The 10724-nt window shown below is 45.0% G+C and overlaps 1 protein-coding gene across 1 annotated transcript; it reads right to left on the minus strand.

Annotated features, from left to right (window-relative positions):
- Positions 1-239: 239 nt before the first annotated feature.
- fen1 (flap structure-specific endonuclease 1) lies at positions 240-10558 on the minus strand. The gene is given in 2 exon segments (NM_001017005.2): positions 240-1628; positions 10541-10558. A coding segment is annotated over 1 exon segment (1149 nt). The 5' UTR covers positions 1569-1628; positions 10541-10558; the 3' UTR covers positions 240-419.
- Positions 10559-10724: the final 166 nt, after the last annotated feature.

Here is a 10724-nt window from a genome sequence, read left to right on the forward strand (position 1 = left end):
CATTATTATAGCAGTGTAATAAACAAAAAAATGTAACTGCAAAAGTTTTGTTTTTTTTTGTTAAAAAAAAACTGATAAATTTGATTAGATTTTATATATATATATATATATATATATATATATATATATATATATATATATATGCCCCCTTCAGCTCTAGAGGAGAGACCGATATGCCTATGTATAATATCAATTCAGTATTTTGTCACCCAGAAAGATACACAAAGACACAGCCAGACTTAAAAAAACCAACAGAACTTGTTTTCTCTTTATTTTAATTAACATAAACACAAACATTAGCAATTAAACGTTACCTATTATAAGATAAAGGTTATTTTTTTCATATAATGACCACATATTCGCAGAGCTTTAGCGCTTATACATCATTCACATCAGTTCTTGATAGTTTCCCAACTCATTCATTTCCCCCTCTTAAACTTTCCTGCGGGGGTACCTGCAGTTTTGGCTTTCTTTTTGGCAGATCCTTTGGATTCTACCTCTTTCCTTTTAGTTGAGCTAATGGATCCTGTCACTTTGAAAAAGTCATCGAGCCGGCCCTGTGTGCTGCCTTGCCGGTTCTTTGACAACTTTTTGGCCCCGTTGCGTATGCGGTCTTCGCTAAACTGCTTCTCTGCACACATGAAGGCCACCAATCCCTCTTCATCGGGCTCTATCCACTTTAGCTCTGTGCTCTCGGTGTCTACTACTTCTGGTTCCAAGAAAAGCTGCCTGGCCTCCTTGTGCAGCCAGTTCTCCGGAATGGGGTATTTTTTGAGGTCAATGTTATCTACGATCTCTTCAATTGACTTATGCTGACGGATCAGGTCAATGGCCCTTTTGGGTCCAATGCCACGGATGGTTTCACAGTAATCACTTCCAAGCAAGATACAGAGATCCACAAATTGCTCATGTGAGACACCCATGTCCTGCATAACACGGTTTAGGTGGAACTCCTGAATAGGCAGCTTTTTAGCTTCACTTGCGGTTAGGTGCCTAAGCAGCACAGGAGTGCCAAAAGTCAGGGCATCCATGTCTTCAGTGGCTGCAGCATACACCTTCCCTGCTTTCACCAAGGCTGCACATGTGGCTTCAGCCTCACAAGGTGCATCCACATAAGGAACGCCCATCAGGGTAAGCAATTTCTTGCACTCCTCATTGTGCTGTTTAGTGACTTTGACAAGTCTTTTGTTAAACTTCTCAATGTTCTCCACCTCCCCAGCCTCCTCGGCAGCTTCAAGCAACTTCTCTGCCTCTGCCCTACGCTCGCTGCGTTTGGCTAGTTCACCTGACTTCATCTGTGGCGGCTTTCCATCAAACACATAAACGGGTTTAATGCCATGCTCTATCATGCGAATGGTACGGTAGAACATACCCATAAGATGGCTCGTGGTTTCACCGTCCTCGTTTTGCAGCATGTTGCCATCCTGTCGTACGGCAATAAGGAACTGATAAATGCACATGGAAGCGTCAACAGCCACCTTTCGGCCAAAGTAACTTTTGATATCATGCTCCTTGATAGCTGCAGGTGCCACATCTGCAATAAGTTTGGCCAAACCGTGAATTCCCATTGCAAAAGTAGACTTGGTAATAGAGAAGGAAGATGCAGAGTTCAACAACGCAGATTAAACCTTTAAAAAAAAAAAAAAAAAAAAAAAAAGGTAAAGACTTAGTTGCATGGACTTAATGTACAATGAGTGCACAAAATAACAAACCCAATTTCACTTAGGGCTAAGACACATGGAGCTACTTAGTAGCAGCTACCCGTCACGGCTACTAAGTCCCCTGCCATAGACAATACTGAGAATTCCCTACATGTAGGGACAATTATCAGTAAATGATCAGCATTGTCTTTTTTTGTAGCCGTGACAAGTAGCTGCTACTAGTAGCTGTGTGTCTTCACCCTTATGTATAAACAGTAAAACGGAAAGTAAAGAGAAACGTTAGGACTGCTTGCGTGGGTCAAATAGAACTTTTAGTCCCCAGGTTCATATTAAGGAACAATATATATCTACAGTGGTGTGAAAAACTATTTGCCCCCTTCCTGATTTCTTATTCTTTTGCATGTTTGTCGCACTTAAATGTTTCTGCTCATCAAAAACCGTTAACTATTAGTCAAAGATAACATAATTGAACACAAAATGCAGTTTTTAAATGAAGGTTTACGTTATTAAGGGAGAAAAAAAACTCCAAATCTACATGGCCCTGTGTGAAAAAGTGATTGCCCCCCTTGTTAAAAAATAACTTAACTGTGGTTTATCAATTTCAATTTTCAATTTCAATATCAATTTCTGTAGTCACCCCCAGGCCTGATTACTGCCACACCTGTTTCAATCAAGAAATCACTTAAATAGGAGCTACCTGACACAGAGAAGTAGCCCAAAAGCACCTCAAAAGCTACACATCATGCCAAGATCCAAAGAAATTCAGGAACAAATGAGAACAAAAGTAATTGAGATCTATCAGTCTGGTAAAGGTTATAAAGCCATTTCTAAAGCTTTGGGACTCCAGTGAACCACAGTGAGAGCCATTATCCACAAATGGCAAAAACATGGAACAGTGGTGAACCTTCCCAGGATTGGCCGGCCGACCAAAATTACCCCAAGAGCGCAGAGACAACTCATCCGAGAGGCCACAAAAGACCCCAGGACAACATCTAAAGAACTGCAGGCCTCACTTGCCTCAATTAAGGTCAGTGTTCACGACTCCACCATAAGAAAGAGACTGGGCAAAAACGGCCTGCATGGCAGATTTCCAAGGCGCAAACCACTTTTAAGCAAAAAGAACATTATGGCTCGTCTCAATTTTGCTAAAAAACATCTCAATGATTGCCAAGACTTTTGGGAAAATATCTTGTGGACCGACGAGACAAAAGTTGAACTTTTTGGAAGGTGCGTGTCCCGTTACATCTGGCGTAAAAGTAACACAGCATTTCAGAAAAAGAACATCATACCAACAGTAAAATATGGTGGTGGTAGTGTGATGGTCTGGGGTTGTTTTGCTGCTTCAGGACCTGGAAGGCTTGCTGTGATAGATGGAACCATGAATTCTACTGTCTACCAAAAAATCCTGAAGGAGAATGTCCGGCCATCTGTTCGTCAACTCAAGCTGAAGCGATCTTGGGTGCTGCAGCAGGACAATGACCCAAAACACACCAGCAAATCCACCTCTGAATGGCTGAAGAAAAACAAAATGAAGACTTTGGAGTGGCCTAGTCAAAGTCCTGACCTGAATCCTATTGAGATGTTGTGGCATGACCTTAAAAAGGCGGTTCATGCTAGAAAACCCTCAAATAAAGCTGAATTACAACAATTCTGCAAAGATGAGTGGGCCAAAATTCCTCCAGAGCGCTGTAAAAGACTCGTTGCAAGTTATCGCAAACGCTTGATTGCAGTTATTGCTGCTAAGGGTGGCCCAACCAGTTATTAGGTTCAGGGGGCAATTACTTTTTCACACAGGGCCATGTAGGTTTGGATTTTTTTTCTCCCTAAATAATAAAAACCCTCATTTAAAAACTGCATTTTGTGTTTACTTGTGTTATCTTTTTTTGAAAGGTATGTTTTATTGCTTTTTATACAAACAAAAACATAAAATAACACATTTAACATTACAGTAAATAGAATATGCTAGTCTTTCTTTTCAGGTCTGTCTTTAAGGATTGTTACAAACATCGAGGGGGAAAGTGTAACAATACAAAGTTTAAGGGTGGATCTGGCGGCAGTTACATAGTATTGGGTACATCAACCTACTGAGCTAAGTGCTCAGGATATGGTAGAGAGAAGTGGGGAAACGCCGGGGATTTTACCCTGTGAATGGGAGTAGAGTCCTTCAGTTTCCCTCCAGATCACACCAAGGACCCCAAACTTTATCGAATTTATCGGACACGCCCCTGTTCTCATATGTAAGTTTGTAAAGAGGGACAACAGCATTCACTAGATTCTTCCAGGCTGTAACAGTGGGGAGGGTAGTGCCCATCCAGTGCATTGCAACTGTTTTTTTGGCATAGAACAGCAATATTCTGTAGCGTAGCCGGGAGCTATTTTGGGCAATTATAGTGTCTAGGACTCCTAGCAAGCAGGTTTCAGGAGCGGTCACAGTGGGGAAGGCTAAGTTGTTTGATAGATATTTGGTCACTGCTGACCAGAATTTAGCAATATGGGGGCATGACCAGATCATGTGAAAAAAGTTGGCAGAGCTTGCTGCACATCTCGGGCAGTGATTTGTTGGGGTACGGCCCATCTGGTGCAATCTTAGTGGTGTGATATACAGGTGATGGAAGGTTTTATACTGTATAAGTCTGTCTCTGGTAGATATAAGACAGTTGTACATTGCGTCTGTTGCCTCTTCCCAATCGTCTTGGGTGAGTGCTGGTATTTGGGAAGTCCACCACATTTGTGCAGAGTGGAAGGGTTTTGGACCTGTTGAAAGTAGATTTTGATATAGATTTGAGGTGAGCTTTACTGGGTTACTAGATTGTAAAGTAGCCTCCGCTGGTAAAGAAATGAGTTGGGGGGTGAGAGTGGCAAATTGGTCCCTGAACACTGATCGCAACTGTAAATATTTGTAAAAGGGGAGAGTAGGTTGCTGTGCTTTCTCTCGGATCTGCAGGTATGTTGGGAAGGTTGAGTGTTCCATAAGATCTCCCAGGTATTTAATATTATGGCGAGGCCAATAAATGAAATTTTGTAGTGTCCTAAATTGTGGTAGATATTTGTTGCCCCATAGTGGAAGTCTAGATGTAAGTAGGGGTGGCGGGTGTTTGAGTAGTATAAGTGCTGTGGTCCAGGCTTTATGTGGAGTAGTTAGAGTTGTTGGCAGTGGGGCTGTATCTTTAAGATGCCGGTAAGGAAAGTTGCGTAATCCTTCCAGGGAGCCGAGTATTGTTGCCTGGAGCTGTAGATTTGGATTGTAGGGGTCATGAATGAAGCACCAGTGTAGGTAATGTATTTGTGAGGCTAAGAAGTATTGAAAAAAGTGGGGGAAGGCTAGGCCTCCCTCCGTTAGTGGAGCGCATAGTTTTGTCCAGGCCATTCTGGGGGGTCGATTGTTCCAAATAAATGGTAGGATAATCTGGTTAAGTTTCTTAAAGAAAGTTTTAGGGATAAAAATTGGGGCATTATGTAGTATGTATAAAAATTTGGGGAGGTATATCATTTTTATTATATTTATGCGGCCCCAGAGTGAAAGTGGTAACTTGGACCATTGAGTCAGTCGGGTTTTGAGATCTGACAGCAAGGGGTCTAGGTTAAGTAGTATGTATTTGGTAGGATCTGCGGTTATCCAGACTCCTAGATATTTAAATTGATTGGCCCATTTTAAAGGTATATTGGGTATTATTGGTTGTGGTTGGAGAGGATCTATAGGGCAGAGGATTGATTTATCCCAGTTGATTCGCAGACCGGAGTAGTGTCCAAATTTGTCCACCTGTTGCAGCAGAGAGGTCAGCGAATCACTTGAATCTGCCAGGTATATTAGTAGATCATCTGCATATAGCGATAATTTTTCTTGGATATTACCATATGTAAGGCCTCTAATATCTGGGGAGTTCCTGATCAGTATGGCTAAAGGCTCTATGGCTAGGGCAAATAATATTGGTGAGAGCGGACAGCCTTGGCGAGTCCCTCTCTCCAGGGAAAATGCGGGAGATGTAATCCCATTTACTCTGACTCTTGCTGTGGGATGCTGGTATAATAGTTTGATCCACTTTAAAAATGTTTGGCCAAAGCCGAAGCCGGACAAGACCTCCCATAAGTATCCCCATTCAATTGAGTCAAAGGCTTTGGCTGAATCTAGGGAGGCAACAACTCTGGTATCGGTCTCTAAGTGAGGGATTTGCAGATTGGTGAAGAGTCTTCTTAAGTTAATGTCAGTGGATCTCCCGGGCATGAAGCCTGACTGATCCGGGTGTACAAGGTCAGGGACCACCCGTTGGAGCCTTGTCGCTAGAATTTTGGCCAAAATTCTGGCATCAGTGTTAATTAGAGAGATGGGGCGGTATGAGGAGCAGAGGGATGGATCTTTGTCCGGCTTCGGGATGACCACTATTAGTGCCTCAGCAAAGGATACAGGTAGTGCTTGGTTGTCATAGGCATATTGTAACGTTTCTAGCAGCTTAGTGGGGATGTGTTCAGCTAGTGCCTTATACCAATTAGATGGTAGTCCATCCGGACCTGGTGTCTTATTAGAGGGGAGGGTGGCAATGGCATCGGCAACTTCTTGTTTTGTGATTGGGGCATCTAAATATGCCTTTTCTGTTGGGGCTATTTTTGGGATGGGTATGCTTGCTAGGTACTGTGTTAGCTGTGTCTTAGAGTAGGTAGTTGTGGTTTTGTATAAATTTTTGTAGTAGGAAGCAAACTGTTGTGCAATGTTCTTAGGTTCTGTGGTGAGTGTGCCGTCATCTTGGCAAATATGGGGTATTGCTGTAGAGTTGTTTTGGGGTTTGGAGAGGTAGGCTAGTAGCTTACTATTCTTGTCCCCTTGCTCAAATATGCGCTGATTTTGGTATAGTACTGCTTTCCTTGTTAATGAGATAGTAGCCCGGCTAAGGGAGTTCCTTGCAGATAGGAGCTGTTCATATGTGTTTTCTGTAGGGTTCTGGGTGTGTGTAGTTTCTGCTGTTATAAAGGTTTTTTCCGCCTCATTTAACTGTTCTTTTATCTCATTTCTCGCTTGGGATATTACAGCTGTTAATTCACCCCTCATGACTGCCTTAGAGGCGTCCCAAAGCATTGATGGTGAAGCAGAATTATTGTTTAATTCCCAGAATTCTGTATATGCTTTTTGATTTTGACTTGCAACTATTTCGTTTTTAAGCCATAGAGGACTTAATCTCCATAACCTGTCTACCGGGGATGGGTTCCAGCGGAGAGAGAGGCTAAGTGGGGAGTGATCTGACAAGGCTTGGGGTAGATATTGTATTGTGTCGACCATGGGCAATAAATCTGCTGAGGCGAATGCCAGATCAATTCTAGATAGGGACTTGTGGGTAAGTGAGTGGCAGGAGTAGATTCTTGCTGTGGGGTTTTTCCATCTCCAAACCTCCGTAAGGTGAAGAGCGTCTGCCCATCCTGCAAGTCTAGTAGGTATATTGGGTTCTGTTTTGGATCTATCTAGGGAGGGATTCATGCAATTATTAAAGTCTCCCATGATGAGAAATGGACTTATGGGGAATTCCGCAAGTTTAGAGACAATTTGATCTAAGACGGACATTGCAAACGGCGGTGGCAAATATATATTAATAATTGTTATGGGTCTGCGAGCTAGGAGACCATGGAGAATCATGAATCTACCATAGTAATCTGTATGTAGCTTAATTAGTTCAAATGGCACCCCTTTGCGTATTAGCACTGAGACTCCTCTGGAATAGGAGGAGTAGGTAGAGTGATAGTGCCATCCCACCCAGGGTTTTTTAAGTGCTAGAATTTTTTGCCCCGTAAGGTGGGTCTCCTGGAGTAGGAGAATAGAGGGAGGGTATCTCTTTAGGTAGGTAAACATAAGGCTCCTTTTAAACTTTGAGTTAAGCCCTCTTATATTCCAAGAGGTCACTGAAATTTTAGCCATATTGTGTTGACTTTAGATTGGTGCCGCTGTGAGCGATGTCCGCCATTAGTTTGTGTTTGTGAGAGAGTATCTTATAGAGTTGTAAGACCTGAATAGTAGTAGTATAGACAAATAAAAAACATAACATCCCCAACCAAAATTCCCTATCCCACCCTACCCACCTTCCCAACTTAGGCGGGTCTAGTACCCAAAACTGTAGTATGCTTAAAGAAGCTTTAGTGAGCGTGTCCGCGCTCATCTGAACTTTATAGCAGGAACTTTAGAAAAAATAGGAATAACCAGTATATATCCAAAAGGGAGGGATAGCAAAAAGCTACCGCAGCATCAGAGTTCTGTAGTAGAACCAGAACCAGGCAATGGGAGGAGCGTTTAAGGAATAAAGGCCACGGTGTAGGCTGTATGGGATTGTCTGGGTATTGATCGTTGCTGTAGGGGGGGTCTCCCTGTCCAAAGCAGTCATCCAAAGGAGAGAGTTACCTGGAGCTCCAGGGTTACTTGTGTTATCTTTAACTAATAGTTACATGTGTTTGATGATCAGAAACATTTTGCGTGACAAACATGCAAAAGAATAAGAAATCAGGAAGGGGGCAAATAGTTTTTCACACCACTGTATTTGTCTGGAACGCTGATTTCTCTAGAACAGTGCTGTCAACTTCTGTGGTACCGAGGGCCGGAATTTTTCCGACGTACGTGGTGGAGGGCCAATAATGGAAGCCAGTTTTGACCACTCCCCTTTTAAAACCTCACCCACTTGAAACCACACCCGTGTTATCACATGACCATACCCATATTAATGGTTGTAGTACAGCAAAAAAACTGCCATACTCTGCCTGCCCTACCCTGCCTTTGTGTGCCATACTCTGCCTTCCCTACCATGCCTGCGTGTGCCATACTTTGACTGTGTGTGCCATACTTGGCCTGTGTGTGTCATACTCTGCCTTCCCTACCCTGCCTGTGTGTGCCATATTCTGCCTGCCCTACCCTGCCTGTGCGTGCCATACTCTGCTTGCCCTATGCTGCCTGTGTGTGTCATACTCTGCCTGCCCTACCCTGCCTGTGTGTGTCATACTCTGCCTGCCCTACCCTGCCTGTGTGTGCCATACTCTGCCTTCCCTACCCTGCCTGTGTGTGCCATACTCTGCCTGCCCTACCCTGCCTGTGTGTGCCATACTCTGCCTGCCCTACCCTGCCTGTGTGTACCATACTGCCTGCCCTACCCTGCCTGTGTGTACCATACTCTGCCTGCCCTACCCTGCCTGTGTGTATACTCTGCCTGCCCTACGCTGCCTGTGTGTGCCATACTCTGCCTGCCCTAGTGTGTGCCATACTCTGCCTGCCTGCTGCCTGCCCTACCCTGCCTGTGTGTGCCATACTCTGCCTGCCCTACCTGTGTGTGCCATACTCTGCCTGCCCTACCCTGCCTGTGTGTACCATAATCTGCCTGTGTGTGCCATACTGCCCTACTGCCCTACCCTGCCTGTGTGTGCCATACTCTGCCTGCCCTGCCTACCCTGCCTGTGTGTGCCATACTCTGCCTGCCCTACCCTGCCTGTGTGTGCCATACTCTGCCTGCCCTACTGTGTGTGCCATACTCTGCCTGCCCTACCCTGCCTGTGTGTGCCATACCCTGTGTGTGCCTACCCTGCCTGTGTGTACCCTGCCTGTGTGTGCCATACTCTGCCTGCCTGTGTGTGCCATACTCTGCCTGCCCTACCCTGCCTGTGTGTGCCATACTCTGCCTGCCCTACCCTGCCTGTGTGTGCCATACTCTGCCTGCCCTACCTGTGTGTGCCATACTCTGCCTGCCCTACCTGTGTGTGCCATACTCTGCCTGCCCTACCCTGCCTGTGTGTGCCATACTCTGCCTGCCCTACCTGTGTGTGCCATACTCTGCCTGCCCTACCCTGCCTGTGTGTGCCATACTCTGCCTGCCCTACCCTGCCTGTGTGTGCCATACTCTGCCTGCCCTACCCTGCCTGTGTGTGCATACTCTGCCTGCCCTATGCTGCCTACTGCGGGCCGCCAGTTGGACAGCACTGCTCTAGAAGATATGTTTGCCTAAGGGCTCTGGCACACGGGGAGATTAGTCGCCCGCGACAAATCTCGCTGTTTGCGGGCGACTAATCTCCTCAGATTGCCATCCCACTGGCAAAAATGTAAGTCACCGGTGGCATGGCATATGCTGCGCAGGCGATTTCGGCAAATTGCCGAAATCACCTGCGCAGCGTGTGCCATCCCACCGGTGACTTACATTTTCGCCAGTGGGATGGTAGTTCGGGGAGATTAGTCGCGGGCGACTAATCTCCCCGTGTGCCAGAGCCCTGACAGTACTATATTTATATGAAGATTATTGTTAACAAGCTATGCCGTAACCAAACTGGAGGGTAGAAAGGAAATAGCGATAGATCAACCCAAACTTGGTAACGAGCATATTTATAGGTAGAAGGAAAGGTCATATTAAAGGATCTCATACACAAGGGCGCTTATAAACACTGGGCCAAGCCTATTATTTGCACATTGGGAGATAATGTCATTCTAAGTAACGTTTCAATGTACATTCAGTAAGTATGCAATTGGATTTAAACTTATTTTTATGGTATCAAGTCCCTCTTGCCTTTCTCTGATTCCGACTCATGAAACAATGTGGTACAATGTGCTACATCGCTTCACGATTCAGAACCAGCAGTGCAGAGAATCAGCCAGGGGCCTAAAGAGCAAATGCAGAAATAACACACACACTGTGTAATGTACAGTCGCAAAGTGGCTTTGAATTTCATGTTCGTTCTTAATAAAAGACCTCGGTGGGATCCCCCTGGAACATACAAGCCCTTGGGTCTATTGTGCCTCTCACAAGGCAGGGAGACTGCCCACACACTTCACTGCGTTTCTCAGACAGAAGCAGGCCGCCTCATACAGACCGGGCGAGCCCGGGATACGCACCGCGGAACCGTCTATTAATTATTAAGAAAGAGCCACTCACCGCCTTCCAAATCCTTCGCGGGATTCTACGTGACGTAACTATTTGTTTCCCGCGTTTCTCTCACACAAGCGAGCAAAGTAGCTGCTCAAGCGCCTATTGGCCCATTTGCCAAAGGTTACGATTGGAGTGGAAAAAACCAGTTCTGTGATTGGCTGTTCAATGACATATCACTAGTCACGGGTTG

The sequence above is a fragment of the Xenopus tropicalis genome, chromosome 4, assembly GCF_000004195.4.
Source record: "Xenopus tropicalis strain Nigerian chromosome 4, UCB_Xtro_10.0, whole genome shotgun sequence".
Lineage (NCBI taxonomy): Eukaryota > Metazoa > Chordata > Amphibia > Anura > Pipidae > Xenopus > Xenopus tropicalis.